The 27883-nt window shown below is 44.4% G+C and overlaps 1 protein-coding gene across 5 annotated transcripts in view; it reads left to right on the plus strand.

The window, feature by feature from the left end:
* The window catches only part of LOC129830971 (CUB and sushi domain-containing protein 3-like), a 759188-nt gene that overhangs the window by 71036 nt on the left and 660269 nt on the right, over positions 1-27883 (plus strand). For all 5 annotated transcript variants that reach the window (XM_055893871.1, XM_055893869.1, XM_055893870.1 and 2 more), the window contains exon 2: positions 11261-11483. In XM_055893871.1, the coding sequence (XP_055749846.1) occupies positions 11261-11483 (223 nt within the window). The remainder of the gene's footprint in view (positions 1-11260; positions 11484-27883) is intronic.

Consider the following 27883-nt stretch of genomic DNA (forward strand, 5'->3'; position numbering starts at 1 on the left):
GTATACGCAAACAGTCCCCAAGGCTCAGCTTCCCCACATCCAACATCCAGGTGTACGCAAACAGCCCCCAAGGCTTAGCTTCCCCACATCCAACATCCAGGTATACAGAAACAATCCCCAAGGCTCAGCTTCCCCACATCCAACATACAGGTATACAGAAACAGTCCCCAAGGCTTAGCTTCCCCACATCCAACATCCAGGTATACAGAAACAGTCCCCAAAACTCAGCTTCCCCACATCCAACATACTGGTATACACAAACAAAATCATAAATGATCTCTATTGATTTTTTTTATGAATAGCTCCCAAGAGTACAAGTTCTGTTTGGTTTGAATAATATATGGCGATATAAAAACTGGTATTTCTCATCCACCCAAATCACTAGTCCCAATTTTGAGTTGGTAATGGATGCTCTCTCTGGCTACATCCCAAATGGTAGCCTATTCCCTACAGAGTACACTACTTTTGACCAGAACCCTACGGGCCCTGGTGAAAAGTAGTGTACTATATATGGGTAAAGGGTGACATTTGTACACAGCCTCTAACATCACATTACCACCATGCCACTTAATAGAGAACAACCCTTCTCTCCTGCTGTATTATCAGCTGTTGGCTGGTAACACAATACACAAGCCAATTGTGAGGTCTCTCTTAACCTCTCAGGCTATGGATAGATTCCATTTCTCCTTATGTTCAATCTCTCAGGCTATGGATGGATTCCATTTCTCCTTTGGGCTCAATCTCTCAGGCTATTAATGGATTCCATTTCTCCTTTGGGCTCAATCTCTCAGGCTATTAATGGATTCCATTTCTCCTTTGGGCTCAATCTCTCAGGCTATTAATGGATTCCATTTCTCCTTATGTTCAATCTCTCTGGCTATGGATGGATTCCATTTCTCCTTTGGGCTCAATCTCTCAGGCTATGGATGGATTCCATTTCTCCTTATGTTCAATCTCTCTGGCTATGGATGGATTCCATTTCTCCTTTGGGCTCAATCTCTCAGGCTACGGATGGATTCCATTTCTCCTTTGGGCTCAATCTCTCAGGCTACGGATGGATTCCATTTCTCCTTTGGGCTCAATCTCTCAGGCTACGGATGGATTCCATTTCTCCTTTGGGCTCAATCTCTCAGGCTATGAATGGATTCCATTTTTCCTTTGGGCTCAATCTCTCAGGCAACGGATGGATTCCATTTCTCCTTTGGGTTAAATCTCTCAGGCTACGGATGGATTCCGTTTCTCCTTTGGGCTCAATCTCTCTGGCTATGGATGGACTCCGTTCACTCATTACCCTCGCTTAATTTGGCCCAAATTAAATCCTACCTCATGCCAGGAATATTCCACGTGTTCACTAGCTAGCTACTAGCTACCTTTATCTGGTGCTTATTTGTTTCCTTGTTCCTGGTGTTTGGACCAAATGGCACCCTATTCCCAATATAGCACACTACTTTAGATCAGAGCCATTTGGGCACTATAAAGGGAATAGCGTGCCATTTGGGACGCAAACCTAGTGTTTAGGAGATGAGCGAGAGGGAAGGAGTAAGGAACACGTTTTAGTGTCGATATAATAGACACTTTACGGTTTAACAGTGAACACACATTGCGTTGAAGGGCAGCAGGTAACCTAGCGGTTAGAGCATTGGGCCAGTAACCAAAAGTTTGCTGGTTTGAATACCCCCCCCCCCCCCCTTCCCTCCAATGTCAATTATGGAGTATCAATCTAACAACATGCACACAGTCCTGATATTACAGTAAATATACAGAGGAGAGATCGAGACATGGAGGAGATCGAGACCCAGTACTAACAGTCTATACAGACAGGCCCAGTAGTACTAACAGTCTATACAGACAGGCCCAGTAGTACTAACAGTCTATACAGACAGGCCCAGTAGTACTAACAGTCTAGATAGACAGGCCCAGTAGTACTAACAGTCTATACAGACAGGCCCAGTAGTACTAACAGTCAAGACAGACAAGCCCAGTAGTAACAGTCTAGACAGAGGCCCAGTAGTAACAGTCTAGACAGACAGGCCCAGTAGTACTAACAGTCTAGATAGACAGGTCCAGTAGTAGTAACGGTCTAGATAGACAGGCCCGGTAGTAACAGTCTAGACAGACATGCCCAGTAGTACTAACAGTATAGACAGACAGGCCCAGTAGTAACAGTCTAGACAGACAGGTCCAGTAGTAGTAACAGTCTAGACAGACAGGCCCAGTAGTAGTAACAGTCTAGACAGACAGGCCCAGTAGTACGAACAGTCTAGACAGACAGGCCCAGTAGTAGTAACAGTCTAAATAGACAGGCCCGGTAGTAACAGTCTAGACAGACAGGCCCAGTAGTACTAACAGTCTAGACAGACAGGCCCAGTAGTAACAGTCTAGACAGACAGGCCCAGTAGTACTAACAGTCTAGACAGAGGCCCAGTAGTAACTGTCTAGACAGACAGGCCCAGTAGTACTAACAGTCTAGACAGAGGCCCAGTAGTAACAGTCTAGACAGACAGGCCCAGTAGTACTAACAGTCTAGACAGACAGGTCCAGTAGTAGTAACAGTCTAGACAGACAGGTCCAGTAGTAGTAACAGTCTAGACAGACAGGTCCAGTAGTAGTAACAGTCTAGACAGACAGGCCCAGTAGTAACAGTCTAGACAGACAGGCCCAGTAGTAACAGTCTAGACAGACAGGCCCAGTAGTACTAACAGTCTAGACAGACAGGTCCAGTAGTAGTAACAGTCTAGACAGACAGGCCCAGTAGTAACAGTCTAGACAGACAGGCCCAGTAGTAACAGTCTAGACAGACAGGCCCAGTAGTACTAACAGTCTAGATAGACAGGCCCAGTAGTACTAACAGTCTAGACAGACAGGCCCGGTAGTAACAGTCTAGACAGACAGGCCCAGTAGTACTAACAGTCTAGACAGACAGGCCCGGTAGTAACAGTCTAGACAGACAGGTCCAGTAGTACTAACAGTCTAGACAGACAGGCCCGGTAGTAACAGTCTAGACAGACAGGCCCAGTAGTACTAACAGTCCAGACAGACATGCTCAGTAGTAGTAACGGTCTAGATAGACAGGCCCGGTAGTAACAGTATAGACAGACAGGCCCGGTAGTAACAGTCTAGACAGACAGGCCCAGTAGTAACAGTCTAGACAGACAGGCCCGGTAGTAGTAACGGTCTAGATAGACAGGCCCGGTAGTAACAGTCTAGACAGACAGGCCCGGTAGTAGTAACGGTCTAGATAGACAGGCCCGGTAGTAACAGTCTAGACAGACAGGCCCGGTAGTAGTAACGGTCTAGATAGACAGGCCCGGTAGTAACAGTCTAGACAGACAGGCCCGGTAGTAGTAACGGTCTAGATAGACAGGCCCGGTAGTAACAGTCTAGACAGACAGGCCCTGTAGTAGTAACGGTCTAGATAGACAGGCCCGGTAGTAACAGTATAGACAGACAGGCCCGGTAGTAGTAACGGTCTAGATAGACAGGCCCGGTAGTAACAGTCTAGACAGACAGGCCCGGTAGTAGTAACAGTCTAGATAGACAGGCCCGGTAGTAACAGTCTAGACAGACAGGCCCGGTAGTAGTAACAGTCTAGATAGACAGGCCCGGTAGTAACAGTCTAGACAGACAGGCCCAGTAGTACGAACCGTCTAGACAGACAGGCCCGGTAGTAGCAGTCTAGACAGACAGGCCCGGTAGTAGTAACGGTCTAGATAGACAGGCCCGGTAGTAACAGTCTAGACAGACAGGCCCGGTAGTAACAGTCTAGACAGACAGGCCCAGTAGTAACAGTCTAGACAGACAGGCCCGGTAGTAGTAACGGTCTAGATAGACAGGCCCGGTAGTAACAGTCTAGACAGACAGGCCCGGTAGTAGTAACGGTCTAGATAGACAGGCCCGGTAGTAACAGTCTAGATAGACAGGCCCAGTAGTAACAGTCTAGATAGACAGGCCCGGTAGTAACAGTCTAGAAAGACAGGCCCGGTAGTAACGGTCTAGATAGACAGGCCCGGTAGTAACAGTCTAGAAAGACAGGCCCGGTAGTAACGGTCTAGATAGACAGGCCCGGTAGTAACGGTCTAGATAGACAGGCCCGGTAGTAACGGTCTAGATAGACAGGCCCGGTAGTAACGGTCTAGATAGACAGGCCCGGTAGTAACGGTCTAGATAGACAGGCCCGGTAGTAACGGTCTAGATAGACTTTTGATTAGTTTTTGATTAAGACCGATATGTTTTTTTTGCAACTGATATCAAAATGATGTACTTATCTCTTTAATTGAAATGTTACATGACTGTGTTTGTCTACTATCATACGCACATGTCAATGAGGATTTTCCCTCCCGTCAAATTGATGTAAGTGGCCATACCCAGAAGAGCTAGCGTTTTTTACTCCACTATATCAGGAAAGTGCCTCGAGTTAGATTTGTGTTATGGAGGGACATTCCAGTGCGAAAAGCTGAAAATCAATTTGAAACAATGTCACTCATCTTCCATTCTAATTGCATCTGGGGTGTGAGTGTGTCTCCCCCCCAAAATGTTTTGGGTAAAAAGCCAAACGTGAAGGTGTGATTTCAGTGAAGCTTGTCTAATGACTGTCATTTTGCTGTCATCCCAACAGTGTTTGATTGGTTTAACTTTAGAGGGAGTGAATTTGTATTCTGTTTTGATGACACTGTCTGTGTGCCAGGCATCCTCAGCTCAGAAACCTTAGCAGCATTGAGAAAGATGCGGTCCTCCTTCTTAAAGGCTGACCCGAGGTGTGGCCACGGGCCCAGCCTTTAGTTGTGATGATAAGGTGGCAGACACAAATGTTGGGGTGGCGAATAGAGGGATGCGATGTGGGGAGGGGACAGAGGGGAAGAAAGAGACTGAGAGGGGAAGGCAGCGTGCCAAGGTGAAAACAAGTTCTACACTTACAACAACACACAGCGAGGGGGCCGCTTTTCCTCTCTCCCCCCATCCCTGTCTCCCTACCCCTCTCCTTCCCCTCTATGTCCCCCCGGGGAGCTGCCATACTGTTTGTGGTTCAACAGTTTAGATAAGAGTTAATCATATACCCATCAGTATTTCCCATCACCCCCACCACCTCTTGTACATAGCACATAAATAGATTCATCAATCATCTCATTGGTGACTTAGTAGCATGAAACAGCAGTATTGAGCATGTGAACTAATCTATACATTTTTTGTCTAAGAAAGCATACTTATTCACATTGATTGATAATCCACTGATGAGACAAGGTCAAGGGTTCAGAGGAAGGTTCCCTCTGCTTTTCCCCTGTGTCGCTACCTAGGGGTTAATTAGGGACGTGGGTCGCCCCGTGTTGTCTTGTCTCTCTTGTGGCGTAATTAAAACCGTCACTCGGGGCGCCTGTCAGTTGACTGATGGGATATAAAGCGCTCTTGTTCTCAACAGTGATGACAAATTATAGGAAATCTCTCTCTCTCTCTCTCTCTCTCTCTCTCTCTCTCTCTCGCTCTCGCTCTCGCTCTCTCTCTCTCGCTCACTCTGAATAGGAATCCCACTGTTCACACCAAGCTCCACAGCTATACCCATTTAGGCAGTGCAGGTCTGAAGGGCAAGGGAGCTAGAGACACTGCACATTGTTCAAGTGATGCAGTGAAATATAGATTCAAGAGAATCTCACAGTTTATAGCTAGTACTGAGAGAGAGAGAGAGAGAGAGAGAGAGAGACCTGTTGGGGACACATTTTAAGCTCGAGCCCTACCCATGACCGCAATATTCAGGCCATACCCTACCCAGGCCCGATTGTTTCTGCCAAACTTAAAGCAGCCAGCCCTGCACGAAACCTGAAATCAGAAATAACTTAATACGTTAGTAAATCCATTTGATGCTCTTCTCTGTCTGTCACTTGCTCTCTGCTAGCAGGCAGCTTGCTCTGCATGCATTCTGCTCATGGGGGCTCTGAGTCAATGAGTAACCATAGCAACGGCTCCGCTTGGGCTGCTCTGCTCAATGACGAGACATGAGAGAGCAGTGAGCTGTTAGCTACTTTTTGTCACTTTAAACTCCGACAAAACTCAAGGAATATTGTCTCCTGTCTTATATTTGACGAGGTTGAAGCTCTTCTGACAACATGTTAGGAACTTAGTCAGATATGACTGTACTGCGCAGTAGAGCACGCGCAAATAACTCAGTTTCAAAATGTTAATGATCAATTTAGTGATACCCGAGCCCTACCCGTACCCTAGTTATGATGAACAAACAGGTCCTAGCCAGGTCCTAGCCAAGGCTCATCAGGGAGAAGCTCTAATAGAGAGAGAGAGAGACAGGGGAGAGAGAAAGAGAGATGCTGGAGATAACGATGAGGGAGAGAGAGAAAGAGAGAGAGAGAGAGACAGTTCATCTCCAATAGAAGCAGTGCCTTAGAGCTACAATAGTAACCTTCAGTGTTAGCCATGGAGATTGAGAAGGGAAGGAGATGGCCAACACCAACAAAAGGCACATGTGGAGGGTGTTGAGGCTTGGATAATACATACTGTACATACAGTACAGCATCACTGTCACTAATTACTAGCATTAAAGCCACTCCTTGTTGGGGCTAATTAATGACACTGTAAATATTGACAATCTTGGACTTTGGTAATTAGGCCTATGGAACACCAGATTTGATGTTAGGACTGTAACATGTGTCTATTGTGTTCTAGAATCGTGTCAGGTCACAGATGTGTTGTGGATTTGTGTAATCCTGTGAAGCTTTAGATTTATCTTTGAAAGTGTTATTTATTATGCATGCTCTGTAGGATGGGTCCTTGGATAAGCGTGTACAATGGAACAACCTCGTCGTGCCTCTCCCTCCTCTTCCTGTATTTTGGTCAGGCAGCTCCTCCGCACCATGGAACTGTTTGTGTTCAGTCATTCTGGTGGACTATACACCACCGACCGATGCCCAAGGCAGTGCTCTTCACTTTAAGCTGCTTCCATTATTTTCCATGCCTCCATTCAGGCTGTGTCCCAAATAAAACCCTATTCCATAGAGATTGAATTGCTTTTGACCAGAGCGACCAGACAGAGCCCAACTGGCCTTGGTCAAACGTAGTGCACTGTAAACGGAACACGTTGCCATTTGGGACACGGCCTCAGTCTCCGCTCACTCCGCTGAGTCTGTGGTGGTTTAACAGGCTCCCGGCAGACGTACTGTAGGTGGAACCCGCATTACACTCGTTAATTGGAAACTATACATTGGTAATGGGATGGGAAGGAGACTGTGGGAAGCTCGGGATGCTTCGACTAAACCGCGGCATCGCCTTATATCCAGAATACATCTCAAAATCTACCTCCTCCCCAAAAAATGATGGCCGTTCATGACCATGGTGATTCATAATTTATACCTCGGGCACACATAGGGCTTAGTTTTCTCTGTAGCGTTCACACAGTCGGTGGTGACTTAAAAAGCCCTCTTCTCTTCAATCTTACATGAATTACTCCCTTCAGGGGAGTGGTGGAGAGGATAAATAGTACATCTTAATTGGGTGGATTTTTCATTATGGCTTGGGCCTGGGCTGTGTGTTTTATTATCTGCAAACAGATGGGGGATGGATGCTGGCTGGCTCACTGGCTGGCTGTTTCTCTGGGAGTCGGTGTGGGCAGCGTAGAAAAGAAGCATGGCATTTATCTACTTGTTAACGTGGAATATGAAGGAGTGGAGACAGGGATGAGCTTAGAAGGCTTTAGTTTAACCAATTGGGCCTGAACGCAATCAACTGCAATAACTGAACTGGCCATCCTACTTCCTCTCTCTCTCAGCGTCTGCTCTTGCAGGGCTATTTCATAATCTATTCAGGATTGACTCAATTAAATGAGAATGCATGACTATACGTAGTATATTTTTTTCGATGAATGACATGCCTGTACTACTGTACAACTAAATACTCTTGCTAATGTTAAGCAGGGCTGTGCAAATGAAGTGGACATCTTGAACTGTTGTGATATGTAATTCAGTTTGCCATAGCGACGTCCTCCCAGCATCAGCAGCTTTTCACCTTCTCAAGCTAGCTAACAATGACAAAACATGTCAACAAATACTAGCTTCCCCAATGTTTGAGTCCCATGCAATCCTCAATGACCATATGACTTTACCCCCCACACACTGCTCTGTCCGTTCGGGTGTTGATTGCGTCCAGACCTATTACCACTCACCAGTTGCTACAGGACGTCTGTGCCTGTCTGGTTTTGTGCCATATGGCACCCTATTCCCTATTTAGTGCACTTCTTTTGACCCGAGCCCTATGTGCCCTGATCAAAAATAGTGCACCAATAAGGGAATAGGGTACCATTTGGGACGTAGATTGTGACTTCATATTCTCATCTGTCACAGCCCCATCCCTAATCTCTCATGGCAGTGTGTGGTGCAATTAGAGCTGTGAGGCATATTGGCCCTTCACAGCAAATCACAGACAAGACCAGGAGAAACCAGGAAGGGCAGGCAGCAGACAGTTAGCCATGTATCGTACTAAGAGTAAAGTGTTCAGTCTGAGAATGTCTGCGTGGTGTGTTAGCACAGTGTTTCCCAACTCCTGTCCTCCAGTACCCTCAGCAGTACATATTTTTTTTATTTTACCCCCTTTTTCTCTCCCCAATTTCATGGTATCCAATTGGTAGTAGTTAGTCTTGTCTCATCGCTGCAACTTCCGTACAGACTCAGGAGAGGCAAAGGTCAAGAGTCATGCGTCCTCCGAAACACAACCCAACCAAGCCGCACTGCTTCTTGACACAATGCACATCCAACCCGGAAGCTAGCCACAACAATGTGTCGGAGGAGCCTGGGCTCAAACCCAGAATCTCTGGTGGCACAGCTAGCACTGCGATGCACGGAGGTCGCAGTACACATTTTTGTTGTGGCCACAGACAAACTCACCTGATTCTACTTGTCAACTAATCATCAATCTCTTGACAAGTTGAATCAGGTGTTTTTGTCCAGGGCTACAACATAAATGTGTGCTGTTGGGGGTACTGGAGGACCGGAGTTGGGAAACACTGTTGTATCATATGCATGCATGTGGTTCCTACTCCGCAGCAACAGCCGCCCCAATGTAGTCAGCACAAGTCTTGTCTTACATATGGTATGACAGAGCCTATTAACCTACAAAGGATGGGACTACTGGGGCTTGCATATTCAACAATGTGGAGAGAACAGATAACATACCAGGAAGTCCTGCAGCTCTCTGTATACGATCCCATGCACACAAGCGCTCCCCAAAGAGGTGCTAGCATCATAGCCAACAGCATGGAAAATACTCTCTACACTACACGGTGTTAGCCACATGGAACCAGTGGATGCACTCATCATGTAAGCTATGTTCACAACCATTAACACAGATGTAACATGGAGATCAGATGTGCTTTGTGTGTGTGTGATCTCATTGGTAGTGGTGCAGAATTAGCAAGAGGAGACAGGCAGGAAAGGCAGGGCAGTTATCAGGCCCCAGTGTTGCCAGTGAAATGGCAGCTAGCTAGTTCTCCAGATGGCACCCTGATCTATTCCTCTCACAGTGTGGATAATAAATTACCACTTGAGTGTATTACTTCTTCAATGCCAAGAGAAACCGATGCACTGCAAGGCTACCACTACTGCTGCTGCTATTGCGGTGTGCTGCTACTTTACATGCAACCTCTAGCAGAGCCATCCTCGAGACTCCCTGGAACACTTTCATATCACACACATATTGTATTGCCAGCAAATTTATGTTCCTCTGAAAATGACTTGGACAGGGTTCAAATTGATTCTGTCCCTTCTTATTTCGGGGGAGCATAATCTTCAGCAGCGATCCTTATGAATTGAATAGCATGACCCAGCCAATAGGGATATCTGTGTGTACAATATAGTATATCATATAATACCATTTAACAAATAGCATCGTTTTGATTGAGAATTACTCTAATTATATGTCTCAATGCCAGCCTCTCATGGAATGTTTTCCATTGAACGCCATTGAAAGGCGGTGTGAATGGGAGGCTCTTGTTGACAATGGAGCCGACACAAAACCAGGGCCCAGCCAGGACATCGTGGCATGGAGTCTGTGTAGGCCATCTGGAGGCCAGCGATTCTGGAGCCATTATGCCACGACTGCCACAGGGCTGGCCAAAATGCATCTGCCATTAAGGCAGGCTGGGCGGGTAGCAGTAATCTCAGTTAGAATGCCTCCATAATGGTCTGACCCAGGGTTATTCTGACCCAGGCCACACTGACACGGCACTAGCGTAACACTAGCCAGTGTCATGAAGAACTGGAATAGCAAATCACATGGGTCCTTTACTTCCCTACCCTTGAGGAACCAGGCCTAGAGAACCGTAAGAAAGTGTTTAGGCAATGCAGCGATACCACAGTGGTGTTTGTGTAAGTTCTCCATGTGTAAATAATAGACAAGGTCTTCCTCCAAAGTAAAGCACAGCACACAGCACGGTGTTGGACGTGCATCTAGCTGTGACTAATAGTTTAGGGACGGCATGCTGGGAGTGATTGTGGCGGCCTGCTGGCTCTCCCCATGCCGTACATGGTGGCTGTGTGTCTGTGAGAATGTACGCAGCAAGAGCAAGCTGCTAGACCCAATACTACTACCCCTGATCAGGCCCCTGCCATATAATGTACCTCATTTCTTCAAAGTCTGTAGTATTCTATGTACTGTATCTGTGTCTAGTAGTTTATGTGGTAAAGTGTTGTATTCAGTCAGCTTTTTGTCCAATCTCTTTTAGCATAATGATAACTACGCTGAGTATACCAAACATTAGGAACACCTTCCTAATATTGAGCTGCTGGCCCATGTTGACTCCAATGTTGTCTGGATGTCCTTTGGGTGGTGTACCATTCTAGACACACGAAAAACTGTTGAGTGTGAAAAACCGAGCAGTGTTGCAGTTGTTGACACAAACCAGTGCGCCTGGAACCTACTACCATACCCTGTTGAAAGGCACTTCAATATTCAACCCTCTATTAGTGGTACACATACACAAACCATGTCTCAATTGTCTCAAGACTTAAAAATCCTTCTTTAACCTGTCTCCTCCCCTTCATCTACACTGATTGAAATGGATTTAACAAGTGACATCAATAAGGGATCATAGCTTCACCTGGATTCACCTGGTCAGTCTATGTCATGGAAAGAGCAAGTGTCCTTATGTTTTGTACATTCAGTGTATACTGCATTGAGTCCATATGTGTGTTGCTTGTTATCTGCATTGTGAATTGCTTATAAAGACACTTCCAAATGAAGCTAATCTGTTATTTTCTTCTCTCCTCTCCAGGTTTCATATATACGTGTGGTGGGACATTAAAAGGGCGGAATGGCACCATTGAAAGTCCAGGTTTTCCATATGGATACCCCAATGGGGCAAACTGTACATGGGTTATTGTAGCAGAGGAGGGAAACCGAATTCAAATTGTCTTTCAGTCCTTCGCTGTGGAGGAAGAGTATGACTTTATATCGCTTTATGATGGACATCCTCATCCGGCCAACTTCAGGACGAGGTGAGTACCATTTATATTTTTAAATATCATTTTTTCTTTACATCCCCTTGAATACTTTTCTTATGCCGCTGATTTAAAAAAAGGTGTTGTGCTTTTCTTTCATTGGTTAAATATATGATTTTTGGTTTTAGGGTTGACATTTGAAAAGATAGAGGAGTTTGCAACTTACAGAGTTCATTTACGCAATACTATCGTCAGAGCAGAGCGGACTTCAAGAAAGATATGGTGGATAAACTGATTAGTCCATTCTAATCTAAAGTGGAAGGCCAGCAGCGTCTTCAGTCGGAGGAGGCAGAACTCGTTCACTCATTTCCGAATACGTTTGATCACTGGGAAAGAGATCGCAATCAGTCCATTGTAATTTGTGGCCTACATGGACTCAAGATAGCTCTGGCAGTTTGGCCGAATTAAAGCCGCCACTGAGAAATCGCTCCAGGTGATTAAGGCAGAGAAATTAAACAGCTCTGTCCAATTATCTGGTTATTGTAATTACTCCGGGTCCCATTAACATGTCCTAATACACAGCAGATACTTTCCCTTTCAAAACATTCAATGTTTGATTGGAATGTCCGTGCATTAGCTTTGAACATTATTTTCATTCATTAAGGGGACTTTGGTGATGGACGAAGCCGCTTAAACCCAGGTTTCATCATGACTTTGTGTGAATTATACCGATTATACTTTTGCTGTAGCTTCGTTTCCCTTAACGGAGCAGTCCTTGATTTAAGCAGGTCAAATTGTTATCAGAGGTAATGGTCTTGTTTATCTTTGGCAAATGGCCCCATATTAGTAGATCACTTTTCATAGTGAAACTTTTGACCTGGGCCCATAGGGCTCCAGTCAAAAGTATTGCACTATGTAGTGAATAGGTACTGTAGCCATTTGGGATGTACCCTATGCTAATTGAACCTTTTCCATTTTAAACAGCACATTCATCAATTCAATAAGCACCGTCATTGTAGTGAATAGGTACTGTAGCCATTTAGGACGTAGCCTATGCTAATAGAACCTCTTCCATTTTAAACAGCACATTCATCACTTCAATAAGCACCTTCATTGGGGCACGTCACTAAAGAAAGACGTAAAGGTGTATGTGTATGTACAGTAAATTGGGCTGTGTCACCAGATGCTCACTGCCTCTGGGATAGTCTAGGTGGTGTTGTGCCCTACTGCTGTTTTGCCCAGGTTGGCATGGGGGCAGGGGGGATCCTTTTCAGGGTACCATCTTGCACCTCAGTGCAAAGCCTGTCTACCTCCAGATGTCTGCCATCCTCTGGCACCAAGGTAGCACCTCAAGACACACACACACACACACACACACACACACACACACACACACACACACACACACACACACACACACACACACACACACACACACACACACACACACACACACACACACACACACACACACACACACACACCTGTGCTGGCGCTACCTGCCATGTGGAACATGCCACCTCTGCACCACTTTTAATTGAATCAAAAACCAGCAAATCAAAACAAAGGGGAAAAAGAAAGCGATGTAGAAGTCATTTCTCTCTTGTGGAAGATCTCTCTCCATCTGCCTCCTAGGGAATGTGACTATACACCTCAGATGGGGGGAGGAAACTTAACAGAGCTTCATTAAACCGTTCAATTAGTAAATAATGCAGTCAGAAACACACACAATATCCTGGCTTTGCAGTCAGGCAGGCTGAGCCTCTGTATGTGGGTCACGTTCTGACTCGGCTTTGTTCCTCTCTGTAAGAGACAAATAGCATGTTGATAGCCCCCCTACTTTAAATCCTGGCTCTGCAATCAGAGACAGTGTAACCAGCACTGCCCTCCCTCCCTCTGCTGAAGTGACTATACATGATTGCTTTTGTTAGGTAAATATATAAGTATTATCCATATTGTTATTATTTGATGGCCATCGCCACCGGCCGTCTTTAGATCTGACATGGATTGATGGAGTGTACACACCTTAACTATTAATAACAGTTTGGAAACAGACAATATACACTGATTGTACAAAACATTAAGGACACCTGCTCTTTCCATGACATAGACTGACCAGGTCAATCCAAGGGAAACTATAATCCCATATTGATGTCACTTGTTAAATCCACTTCAATCAGTGGAGCTGAAGGGGGGAGTCAGGTTAAAGAAGAATTTTTAAGCCTTGAGACAATTGAGACAAGGATTGTGTATGTGTGCCATTCAGAGGGTGAATGGGGAAAGACAAAAGATTTAAGTCCCTTTGAACGAGGTATGGCAGTAGGTGCCAGGCACACCGGTTTGTGTCAAGAACTGCAACGCTGCTGGGTTTTACACATTTAACATTTCCTGTGTGTATCAAGAATGGTCCACCACCCAGAGAACATCCAGCCAAGTTTACACAACTTTGGGAAGCATTGGAGTCAACATGGGCCAGCATCCCTGTGGAATGCTTTCGACACCTTGTAGAGTCCATGCCCCGATGAATTGAGGCTGTTCTGAGGGCAAAAAAGGGGGGCCGGCCGTGCAACTCAATATTAGGAAGGTGTTCTTGATGTTTTGGACACTCAGTGTATGTATTGTATTTTGGCGTAAATTGAATGAATCTCTGACTTCACTAAGGAATGTTATGTTACCTCTGCTCTCTCCTCCGTGAACACAAAGGGTTCATGGCGGTCTAAGTGCTTCTAGTGTGTGTGTGTGTGTGTGAGGGTGTGTTGGGAGGGTATGTGAGTGCATTAAGAGGGTCTCGGTTCTTTTCCTCTGGCCTTGTCAAGGAGGGACACACACACAAAAACACGCGTGCACACGCACAGATGCATGCCACACACACATACACACACACACACACAAACAGTATGCTCCAGATCAGGGCTCTTGATCAATGCTCTGTGACCTGCTTTTGCATAATTTTTTCTTATTTATGTGGTTGATCATCAGCTTCCAAATGAACGCTGCAGAATAAATCAACTCACATGGACTTTATGAAAGGCCCTGCAGCAAACAACAGCGTCGGCGAATCACATCGTCCACCGACGCACTCACACACACACAAACACACACGTGTACACATGCCGATACACACACACACGCTCATAGCACCACCCTTCTGCTCTCCGTCTGTCTGTCTGTCTGTCTGTCTGTCTGTCTGTCTGTCTGTCTGTCTGTCTGTCTCTGTCTCTGTCTGTGTCTGTGTCTGTGTCTGTGTCTGTGTCTGTGTCTGTGTCTGTGTCTGTGTCTGTGTCTGTGTCTGTGTCTCTGTCTCTGTCTCTGTCTCTGTCTCTGTCTCTTTCTCAGCATTATCAATGACTGCTGCTTCCTATACTGTAGGTGCAGCTTCATTTTACATACAGCAACTGCTTATGTGAGTCAGTCTTGTGCATATAGAATAACTATAGGACTAGAATAACTATGTCCTCAAGGACATCATGGCACTGAAAACAATGGATACACTCCACAAGAGAGCCAAGGAAATGGTTAGGTATGTGAAGGGTCATCAAGTTATAGCAGCAAACTACCTCACCAAGCAAAGTGATAAGAATAAGAGCACCACATTGAAGCTGCCCAGCAACACCCGGCATCATGTTTGACAGTCTCCTGGAGGGGAAGGAGTCTCTCCAAGAAATGGCCATATCACAGTCTACCGATATGGACAGCCCCATCAAGAGGATCCTCCTGGATGATTTATTTTGGGAGAGTGGTAAGCAGCCTGAACTCCTGAAACCTATAGCAGTAGCCATTGCACGGATTGAGAGAGACAATGCCATCCTGTCTGATGTTCTGACTCTGCTTGCAGATGTAAGAGAAGACATCCGTACTGCCCTGCCCACTTCACTGTTGCTCCAAGCAGAGGAAACTGCAGTTCTGAAATACATCAAAAAGCGTGAAGATTTCTGCCTGAAGCCCATACATGCCTCAGCATACATGTTGGACCCCAAGTATGCTGGCAAGAGCATCCTGTCTGGTACAGAGATCAACAAGGCCTATGGTGTCATCACTACCGTATCGTGCCACCTTGACCTGGATCAGGGCAAGGTTCTTGGCAGTCTGGCGAAGTACACTTCCAAGCAAGGGCTTTGGGATGGAGATACAATATGGCAGTCATGCCAACATATCTCATCAGCCACACGGTGGAAGGGACTTTGTGGATTTGAGGCTCTTTCCCCTGTTGCCTCCATTATCCTCCAAATCCCACCAACATCAGCGCCTCAGAGCGCAACTGGTCCTTGTTTGGGAACACACACACCAAAGCACCCAACAGGCTGACCAATACAAGGGTTGAGAAATCGGAGGCTATCCGGGCAAATTTTTGGCTTTTTGAGCCTGACAACGAGCCATCCTCAAAAAGGTTGGAAAGTGACAGTGAGTCTGATGTTCAAGAGGTGGACATTGAGGAGGTCCAGGGAGAAGACATGGAAGCTTGAGAGGAAGACAACCAAAGCTTTAGTTTCTAGACTATCATTTTACAGATGTTGAAAGCGTTTTTGGGAGATATTCCCTTTCTTTTGTTTTCAGTGAAATCATCCCATGTGAAGAGTCAACTCATTTAATTAAAGTTCAACGAAATGTTTTTTTTTATTTCTATTGGAAGGATTTAATAATTTGCAATTCTGTCTACTTATGGTAAGGTAAAAGGTTTATGTTTCTGTCGCTATATGATATGGTAAATATATCCAATGCAAAAAACATCTACATTTAAATGGTATTAATATTAATTTGCATATATTTCCGTTAATTCCCATATATTCCTGACAATTCCCATATATTGCCATAAATCCCACAGAAAGTTTCCACCTCTGAATATTCCCCAAAATGTGCAACCCTACTCATGCGTTTCGGCTATTGTGAGTCAGCATTGGCTATGACAGTGATTCCATACAGTGATGCAATACAGTAAGCACTGACTGCATGGAGGAGAACGGGAGGATCTCTCTCCCTCTCTTTCTCTTTCTCTCTCTCTTTGGCTTCAGCTACTGACATCCTGTGGTGGATGTGTGTATTGCTTCAGATTCACAGAGTGGAACACTGTATACCACAGCACACCCTTGCGTGGCAGGGACGCAGAGCCCTGGCTATAAGACTCTGTGGTCAGGCTGTTTCTAGTCGTTATCAGCCTGTCTCTTTCTCTATATATCTCTAAAGTCTGACTTTGAATGCTCCACGTTGGAGTTAAAAGTTCAGCTTATCGATCCAGTCATAGAACTGATGTTAATGTACACTGTAGCAGAGGAAGGGTGATGATCCTCAAGGAGGAAGCGGACAAGGGGTCTTTCTGATCAATAGACTAGCTTTTATTCCCTCCGTGTTCATAATTATGTCCTAGCAACTGTTCTTCTGCATCTGCATTGCTTGCTCTTTGGGGGTTTTGTCTAGGTATCTGTAAAGCACTTTGTGACAACTGCTGATGTAAAAAGGGCTTTATAAAATACATTTGATTGAAGTCGTATTATCATATCTGGAAAATGACCTAAGATACACCCCTAAACAGTCACCTTGGTTGGTATCTCCTAGTCTTCTCCAGTCTGAGACTTTAAATAGCAACACTCTACCATAGTGCTATTAGCCACCGTTCATTCAGATATTTAGCCGCTTGATCGCTTTGCCTCAGCTGTTTGTGCCCGTGCCAGTTTCCCCTCTGACAGCGGGCCTTTAAACATCCAGCAATTACAGAAATGCCTATTTAAGCTACTTTGTAAAGGCTTGACTTTGTTTCAGGGGGTTGCTTGCTGCTTGTGCGTAACCGAACATAATGTATTTGAGTAAAGCAGGGAGATAAGGAGCAGTGAGGGAGGGAGCTGTTGGCTCTGAAACAGCTACAGTCTAGCTGCATACAAAGCAACCTGGTGGAAATCAGGACGGAGCATTTTGGCTCCCAGTCAACGGTTGGAGTTAGCGCTTGAGCCATTGTGTCATTGTGATCATTCACCGTTGTTGCACTTGTCCATGTGCCCTTACCCTGTCTCTACCTGATTACACTAGAAGGGGCTTTGGTGGAGCCAGGGTAGCAATAGAAAGAGCAGAGCTGATGGACAGAATAGGGTATTATGTGATGTCACACAGTAGTGGTTACTTCTAGGACATGCAATGATAGAGCTACACATTAGTATACTGACCTCTAGTCAAGTTTAGCTGTAATTCTAATTATTCTAAAGTGTAACCTGAAAATAATGATTCAAGGGGGGATTTTGGCTTGCAGTAATATGGCCTATGACAAAGAACCTTATTCAGAAGATTCCTATAGGATAATGTGTAAAAAAAAAAAGATGTTCTTTATTTAATATATTTTTGTATGTAACAAAATGTGGAAAAAGTCAAAGGGTCTGAATACTTTCCGAAGGCACTGTAAGGAATGTATTATTATTTATACTTTTACATTTGATTCTGAAGTATATTTAAAACCAAATACTTTCAGACTTTTACTCAGGTAGTATTTTACTGGGTGACTTTCACTTTTACTTGAGTCATTTTCTATGAAGGTACCTTTACTTTTACTCAAGTACGACAATTGGGTGCTTTTTCCACCACATATATATATATATTTTTTTTACATGTACACTGTATATACAAAAGTATGTGGATACCCTTTCAAATGAGTGGATTCTGCTATTTCAGCCACACCCGTTGCTGAAAGGTGTAAAAAAAAAAAAAGCACACAGCCATGCAATCACCCTAGACAAACATTAGCAGTAGAATGGCCTTCCTGAAGAACTCAGTGACTTTCAACATGGCACTGCCATAGGATGCCACCTTTCCAACAAGTCAGTTCATACATTTTCTGCCCAGCTAGAGCTACCCTGTGTCTGCTGTTATTGTGAGGTGGAAATGTCTAGGAGCAACAACAGCTGAGCCGCGAAGTGGTAGGCCACACCAGCTCACAGAATGGGACCGCCGAGTGCTGAAGTGCATAACGTGTGAACGTCTGTCCTCGGTTGCAACACTCACTACCGAGTTCCAAACGGCCTCTGGAAGCAACGTCAGCACAATAATTGTTAGTCAGGAGCATCATGAACTGGGTTTCTATGGCCGAGCAGCCGCACAAGTCTAAGCTCACCATCCACAATGCCAAGCCTCGGCTGGAGTGGTGTAAAGCTCGCTGCCATTGTATACTCTGGAGAAGTGCATACGCATTCTCTGGTGTGATGAATTATTCTTCACCATCCGGCAGTCCGTTTGATGATTCTGGGTTTGGCGGATGCCAGGGTAATGTTACCTGCCCCAATGCATAGTGCCAACTGTTAAAGCGAGGTCCATACAGTGTGTGGAAGAACTTGACTGGCCTGCACAGAGGTCCAGACCTCAACCCCAGGGAACATCTTTTGGGTAAATTGGAACGCCGACTGCGAGCCAGGCCTAATCACCCAACATCAGTGGCCAACCTCACTAATGGTCTTGTGGCTGAATGGAAGCAATTCCCCGTAACAACGTTCTAACATCTAGTGGAAAGCCTTCCCAGAAGAGTGAATCCTGTTGTAGCAGCAAAGGAAGGGGACCAACTCCATATTAATGATTTTGGAATGAGATGTTTGACGGTCATGTAGTTTATTTAACACCTTATTTTTGGCACTGAACAGTCTCCATGTATACTTCCTTGCATTTTTTCAACTAGTATCGGGGGACCTGCAGGCAAATATTGTAAGGCCTGTGGGCATCCTAAAGGAGCAAAATGTCCAACATGTATGTGTTTGAGTCCATTTTTTTCATAGAGGGGTCATGATAGTTTGTAGGCCATATTTGTATTTTAAACTGACAGATTTTTATGGGGATTTTTGTATTATGTTAATTAGATTTCCACGGGAGCGCAGACATCGACTCTAGGGGGTTTGAAGATAAATATTTCCACACCTTGGTGTAATCCACTTCCCTATCTCACCAGTAGCCAGTAGCTCCCCAATTTGACCTTATAGCCACTTGTAAGATTTTCTTCATAATAGGTATAAAAATCTCCACTGAAACCCTTTGACGTTCTGTGGTTGCCGACACGTTGCTACAGTAGCTGCTGTGGAGATGTTTACCCTTGAGAAGCTAGCGTTTCATCCCTCTCCCTGCATTAGATCCCATCTTTCATGATAGTCATGGTAGGGAGACTAACTCTTCATATGTACAAAGGTGTATCATTTGAATGATATACTGCCACAGCGTATAGCTTCATGACATTTTGTAAGCTGCTGTATCTAAGGCACATTACGAGGCTTTCCTCACTGAGAGAAAAAAGCTGTACGGCTATTGTGATATTTTATTTTTATAAAATTGACATTAATTCACTTACCCAGATAATAGGATTTTCCCTTTTTTATTACATGAACTATCCTTTGTGTCTTTGGCTGGGTGCTTAGTGTCCTATGCTATGGTTCCTCCATGTCACCACGATAACATCTATTGAAATGAAGCCTTTCACTAGCTCAAGGATTATGAAAACCTTAAGACATTATCACAAAGAATAATGCACTCTTCTTAAGCTTATGTCTCTATAGACGCTTAGTGAAGTCCAGAGGTTAACCACCTGTGGTGCTCAAATGAATGTCTCATGATTAGAGGGTCAAGCCCTTTCAAGCCCACATTATACATCGACATCGGCACAAATACCACTTTAACACTGGTTATTTTGGGAACAGCATTGTGCACTGCAAGAGAGAATAGAAAATGTAATTTAATAGATTAGAAAGTAGCCCATAGTGTCTATGTACTGCAATGTATAATGGCAGATTCTAACCAGGCATTTATAGAGATGGCTACAAGTTGAAGGGTCATCTTGGTCCTGTGTGCATAGCCTGTAGCTAAACTTTCTCCTCCTGCCCCTGTGATAATATGGTGTCACCCCTGTTTGTAATGCCCATGGATCATCCGGTTGAACAACATATAATCCCCTCTGGGTGTCTTTAGGCCTGGGAACCCCAGGGTGTCAGGGTGAGGTGATCTAGCAGCTATGCCCTACCTCCAGCCCTGGAAGTCACTGATAACACCTGGCAGGCCATGTCAACAAAGCAGCCTCTTATCCCCAGGGGCTAAGGGACAGGGACAGCCTGACCCAGGGAGAGGGTGAGAGAGTGGTTGTCCTGGCACTCCATAGGCATCAGGGGATGTGGGGGGATGTGTGTCTGTGTGTGTGTGCCGCGGGCCTGTGTGTTGTGAGGTGGTCGGGGTTAAATGGATAGATGATGGACAGAAATCCCAAGTGAAAACAGTAGGTGCCATTTTCTGAGCCTGTGTGGTCTCACTTCCTGTTCTTGGTCCTCGAGAGGTAATTCCTGCTGATAAGGGTTGGTACTGTAACTACTTTAATGATTCAGCAAAGCTGTTGTGATCTAAATGCCCTGTGAGGGGCACTAATAAGGGTTCACAGTGGATAACTGTTCTAAATAGCATAATGTGATCTGGAAAATAAATAATGTTTATTTGGTCACAAAATGCATTATTATTGCGTGTATTTGGGCTGAAAGAAATCTGACAACTGCTATCCAATATGTGACTCACCACCTCGATTCCGTCTTGTCTAACTACAATTGAAATGGTGCTTTTTACATTGGATAAAGTAGAGACTCAGAGCTACAAAATATCATACACTGCAGTTGAGGAACAATGGGAAAGAAATTCTGCTATGAAAGTTGATAAATTTGTAACCCCACTTTTGAGAAAATGGCCCTTGAATATTTTGGTACACCTACTGGAGAGCTCTTCTTTGTCTACACCCATTCAGCATCGTTCACATATTATGTTACAGTTTCCCATTTATACAGTTGAAGTCAGAAGTTTACATGCACCTTAGCCAAATACATTTAACTTCTTTGGGAAAGGGGGGCAGTATTGAGTAGCTTGGATGAATAAGGTGCCCAGAGTAAACTGCTTGTTACCCAGGCCCAGAAGCTATGATATGCATATACGTAGTAGATTTGGATAGAAAACACTCTAAAGTTTCCAAAACTGTTATAATAATGTCTGTGAGTATAACAGAACTCATATGGCAGGTGAAAAGAGACAAATCCAACCAGGTAGTGGGAAATCTAAGGTTTGTAGTTTCAATGAGTTGTTTACTGCATGGTCACACAGGCGCACCGTTCCTTCTTTTTCCTCTGTAATGAATACGCTATTGTCCGGTTGGAATATTATTGAAGATTCATTATAAAAAGACCTTAAGGATTGATTGTAAACATCGTTTGACATGTTGCTACAAACTAATGGAACTCTTTTGACTTTTCGTCTGGATTTTGCGCTCGCGTATTGTGCCTTTGGAATAGTGAACTAAACGCGCGAACAAAACGGAGGTATTTGGACATAAATATGGACGTAATCGAACAAAACAAACATTTCTTGTGGAAGTGGGAGTCCTGGGAGTGCATTCCGACGAAGATCAGCAAAGGTAAGTGAAGATTTATAATGCTATTTCTGACATTTGTTGACTCCACAATTTGGCGGGTAACTGTATGGCTTGCTTTGGTGGCTGAACAAGGCTTTTTTGAAATCTGACACAGCGGTTGCTTTAAAAACAAGTTTATATTTAATTCTATGTAAAACATGTATCTTTCATCAAAGTTTATTATGAGTATTTCTGTTATTTGATGTGGCTCTCTGCAATTTCTCCGGATGTTTTGGAGGCATTTCTGAACATGGTGCCAATGTAAACTGAGGTTTTTGGATATAAATATTAACTTTATTGAACAAAACATACATATATTGTGTAACATTGAGTCTTGGGAGTGTCATCTGATGAAGATCGTCAAAGGTTAGTGATTCATTTTATCTATATTTCTGCTTTTTGTGACTCCTCTCTTTGGTTGGAAAATGGCTGAATGCTTTCTGTGACTAGATGCTGTCCTAACATAATGATATGTTACGCTTTAGCCGTGAAGCCTTTTTGAAATTGGACACTGTGGTTGGATTAACGAGAAGTGTATCTTTAAAAGGGTGTAAAATACTTGTATGTTTGAGGAATTTTAATTATGAGATTTCTGTTGTTTTGAATTTGGCACCCTGCAATTTCACTGGCTGTTGGCGAGGTGGGACGCTAGCGTCCCGAACGATCCCAGAGTTAAACTCAGTTTTTCACAATTCCTGACATTTAATCCCAGTAAGAATTCCCTGTCGTAGGTCAGTTAGGATCACCATTTTATTTTAAGAATATGAAATGTCAGAATAATATAAGAGAGAATTATTTATTTCAGCTTTTATTTCTTTCAGCACATTCCCAGTGGGTCAGAAGTTCACATACACTCAATTAGTATTTGGTAGCATTGCCTTTAAATTGTTTAACTTGGGTCAAACGTTTCGGGTAGCCTTCCACAAGCTTCCCACAATAAGTTGGGTGAATTTTGGCCCTTTCCTCCTGACAGAGCTGGTGCAACTGAGTCAGGTTTGTAGGCCTCCTTGTTCACACACACTTTTTCAGTTCTGCCCACATATTTTCTGTAAGATTGAGGTCAGGGCTTTGTGATGGCCACTCCACTCCAACACCTTGACTTTGTTGTCCTTAAGCCATTTTGCCACAACTTTGGAAGTATGCTTGGGGTTTTGTCCATTTGGAAGACCCATTTGCGACCAAGCTTTAAATTCCTGACTGATGTCTTGAGATGTTGCTTCAATATATCCACATGATTGTCCTTCCTCATGATGCCATCAATTTTGTGAAGTGCACCAGTCCTTCCTGCAGCAAAGCACCCCCACAACATGATGCTGCCACCCCCGTGCTTCACAGTTGGGATGGTGTTACTCGGGGAGGTGTTCCTCCCCATTTTTCCTCCAAACATAACAATGCTCATTATGGCCAATCAGTTCTATTTTTGTTTCATCAGATGAGAGGACATTTCTCCAAAAAGTACGATCTTTGTTCCCATGTGCAGTTGCAAACCGTAGTCTGGCTTTTTTTGTGGCAGTTTTGGAGCAGTGGCTTCTTCCTTGCGGCCTTTCAGGTTATGTCGATAAAGAACTCGTTTTACTGTGGATATAGATACTTTTGTACCTGTTTCCTCCAGCATCACAAGGTCCTGTTCTGTTGTTCTGGGATTGATTTGCACTCTTCGCACCAAAGTACGTTCACTTCTAGGAGACAGAACGCGTCTCCTTCCTGAGCGGTATGACGGCTGCGTGGTCCCATGGTGTTTGTACTATTGTTTGTACAGATGAACGTGGTACCTTCAGGCGTTTGGAAATTGCTCCCAAGGATGAACCAGACTTGTGGAGGTCTACAATTGTTTTTCTGATGTCTTGGCTGATTTCTTTTGATTTTCCCATGATGTCAAGCAAAGAGGCACTGACTTTGAAGGTAGGCCTTGAAATACATCCACAGGTACACCTCCAAATGACTCAAATTATGTCAATTAGCTTATCAGAAGCTTCTGAAGACATTACATACTTTTCTGGAATTTTCCAATCTGTTTAAAGGCACAGTCAACTTAGTGTATGTAACTTCTGACCCACTGGAATTGTGATACAGTGAATAATAAGTGAAATAATTTGTCTGTAAACAATTGTTGGAAAAATGACTTGTGTCATACACAAAGTAGATGTCCTAACCGACTTGCCAAAACTATAGTTTGTTAACAAGAAATTTGTGGAGTGGTTGAAAAACGACTTCTGATTTCAACTGTAATTGTGTTTGATGATGTACTGTATATGTGATCTAGAAATGATGTTGCAGCTGTTTATATTAGATTACACTGTACAGGCATCGGTCAATTCGACAGTACACAGAGGATTTTGGTCTTCTGGGATGTTACAAGAAGTCACATGTTATTCCATACATTATGAATGGCTGGTTGGATTGAAATAAAGCCGAACCTGTGCTACATGTAATTTCACTTTAGGGAATCTGCTGCCGCAGAGTCAAAACCATAGTGTCAGCAACATTCTCGCCCCCACAGTGAACGGCGTTCACTGACATTACTCAACAAGCCCCAACTTTTATGTTCATGCTGTCTTAGTGTTAATGAACCAACCAATCAGGGCAGAATGGTACTGAGCTGTACAATAATACATACAACCTAGCCCTTTATACGGCACCCATGGGGGCTAACTAAGACAACTACAATAATAACAGCACTGGGGCAATATTTGTGCCTGCATGCATTACTCCCATGTCCCCTTAGTCTGAGGATTGCGCTTTTGTATTTTATTTCCGACCATTCCTCTGTTGGTGTTGCATTTTAGAAATTGATTTGTTTAAGGGGCACGGTCATTATTAGGGGGCCACAGCGAGGCTAGCTGTTGTCCCATTTGTACATCCTCCCAAAAGCATTAGTGTCTGCGGAATGTCATCTCTCTCGTGTGCGATGCCAGTTGTCCCCTTTCTCCTTAACACCGCTGATCCAAAGGCGTTCCATCTCCCATAGACACGGTTCCAGTGATATCGCTGCATTATGCAAAAATGTCATATTTTGTTTTGGTTCTGTGTTCATGAATGCGAAGGGGCCACGACACGCTCACCTTTTAACTCCCCGTGGCACTGGGACTCTGTTTTTACTGTCGGCCTGCCTCAGCTACAAACCCACTGTACATGTTTTATTCACTTGTTTAATGAATCATCATCACGGGACATCCATTTTTCCCCCCTTCAGAAAGCTCATGAGAGTGAGTAGCGTGTGGACATAAGGAAATGTCGACAGTCACAGAATGGAAATGATCACACCGACTGTAACTCAGGCTGGTCTGTAACTCAGGCTGGTATGTAATTCAGGCTAATCTGTAACTCAGGCTCATCTGTAACTCAGGCTGGTCTATAACTCAGAGGGCTGGTGCTGTAACACTCTCGGGGCCTAGCAGCCGCCTTTCTGCAGACAGAGGGCTGGTGCTGTAACACTCTCGGGGCCTAGCAGCCGCCTTTCTGCAGACAGAGGGCTGGTGCTGTAACACTCTCGGGGCCTAGCAGCCGCCTTTCTGCAGACAGAGGGCTGGTGCTGTAACACTCTCGGGGCCTAGCAGCCGCCTTTCTGCAGACAGAGGGCTGGTGCTGTAACACTCTCAGGGCCTAGCAGATGCTTTTTTGCAGACAGAGAAAACACTCATTCATTAATTTATTCCCATATGTTTAATATCGCTAAAAACATCCTTAGGCACATCGTTCTCTGCCTCATAACAAACTAATCTGCTTTTCCTAAATATGACAGAAGTTGAAAAAGACAAACGTAGCAGGTATGCTAATACTCATGGCTATGCTACAAACAACCCGTCTGTGTATTTCCATATTTGCTACTACAAAGGCTGCTTATGCCTTTTGAAAATGTAAAAAAAGCAACCACTTTCTCAATTTCCCTTTAATCTGTAGCCAGTATCCTTTTGGTTAGTGTAGCAATAGCAATGGCTCATTCTGCAAGATGCCAGCTGTAGAGACATGGCCTTTTCCCCTCAACATGCTTTAGGGGCCAATCCTTCAGCAGGCTTTTGGGGGCAATCCTTCAACAGGTTTTAGGGGTCCAATCCTTCAACAGGCTATAGGGGCCAATCCTTCAAAATTCTTTAGGGTTCAATCCTTCAGCAGGTTTAGGGGCTAATCCTTCAACAGGCTTTAGGGTCCAATCCTTCAAAAGGCTTTAGGGGCCAATCCTTCAAAAGGCTTTAGGGGCCAATCTTTCAACATGCTTTAGGGGCCAGTCCTTCAACATTCTGTAAGGACCAATCCTTCAACAGGTTTAGGGGTCAATCCTTCAACAGGTTTTAGGGGCCAATCCTTCAACATGCTTTAGGGGACAATCCTTCAACAGGTTTAGGGGACAATCCGAGCAGTTATGGAATGGGTGAGGATAAAAATAAAACTGTGTTCCATTTTGAATAACATTTGTAATTTTGGGTTGGGATATGCACAAAGATTACAGCATTGGAGATGCATTGTATTAGGACCAACATAATGAGCAGGAATATGTAGCTTTGCCCACCAAACCTTTCTTATACTCGTTCATCCCTCCAAAACTATCCATCATTGTGAGCATATTATTTTAACCTGTTTCCATACCCTTCCTGTTTTGTAGCTCACTTATGCTGTATGTGCAGTTGTAAAATACTCTGTAAGGTACAATACATACAGGTAACTGACAAAATAAAGGAAACACTTGAGGAAATGAGGGAGGTGCTTCCACACAGGTGTGGTTTTCTGAGTTAATTAAGCAATTTGAAGAAGACATCTCAGTTACTTTGAAAGAGGGGTCTCAAAGGAGCGTAGGAGGACAGTCGCTGAGAGATTATTTATCTTGCCCACTAATCAAGCATACTGTGCTTGTCACATCAAATCACATTTTATTGGTCACATACACATGTTTAGCAGATGTTATTGCGGGTGTAGCGAAATACTTGGGTTTCTAGCTCCAACAGTGCAGTAATATCTTACAATTCACAACAGTACTGTACACACAATAGACACAAACCTAAAAGTAAAAGAATGAAATTAAGGAATATATAAATATTAGGATGAGCAATGCTGGATGTAGCATAGATGAAAATACAGTAGAATAGAATACAGTATATACATATGAGATCAGTAAAGCAAAAATATGTAAACATTATTAAAGTGACTAATGTTCCATTATTTTAGTGGCCAGTGAAGTCTATGTATATAGGGTAGCAGCCTCTAAGGTGCAGGGTTACGTAACTCGGTGGAAGCCGCCTAGTGATGTCTATCTAACAGTCTGATGGCCTTGAGATAGAAGCTGTTCTTCAGTCTCTAAGTCCCATTTTTGATTCACCTGTACTGACCTCGCCTTCTGGATACATTGGGGTGAACAGGCAGTAGCTCAGGTGTTTGTAATCCTTGATGATCTTTTTGGCCTTCATGTGACATCGGCTGCTGTAGGTGTCCTAGAGTGCAGGTAGTTTGCCCCCGGTGATGCGTTGGGAAGACCCTCTGAAGAGCCCTGCGGTTGCGGGTGGTGCAGTTGCCATACCAGGCGGTGATAAAGCCCAACAGGATGATCTCAATTGTGCATCTGTAAAAGTTTGTGAGGGATTTAGGTGCCAATCCCAGTTTCTTCAGCCTCCTGTTGCGCCTTCTTCACCACACTGTCTGTGTGGGTGGACCATTTCAGATCGTCAGTGATGTGTACGCCGAGGAACTTGAGTCTTTCCACCTACTCTACTGCGGTCCCGTCGATGTGGATAGGGGGGTGCTCCCTCTGCGGTTTCCTGAAGTCCACAATCAGCTCCTTTGTTTTGTCGACATTGAGTGAGAGGTTATTTTCCTGGCACCACACTCCCAGGGCCCTGACCTCCTCCCTGTAGCTTGTCTAGTCATCGTTGGTAATCAGGCCTACAACTGTTGTGTCGTCTGCAAACTTGATGATTGAGTTGGAGGCCTTCTTAGCCACACAGTCATGAGTGAACAGGGAATACCGGAGGGGACTGAGCACCCTTGTGGGGCCCCTGTGTTGAGGATCAATAAAGTTGAGGTGTTGTTTCCTAATTTCACCACCTGGGGGCGGCCCCGTCAGGAAGTCCAGGACCCA

This window comes from Salvelinus fontinalis, chromosome 32, assembly GCF_029448725.1.
Source record: "Salvelinus fontinalis isolate EN_2023a chromosome 32, ASM2944872v1, whole genome shotgun sequence".
Taxonomy (NCBI): domain Eukaryota; kingdom Metazoa; phylum Chordata; class Actinopteri; order Salmoniformes; family Salmonidae; genus Salvelinus; species Salvelinus fontinalis.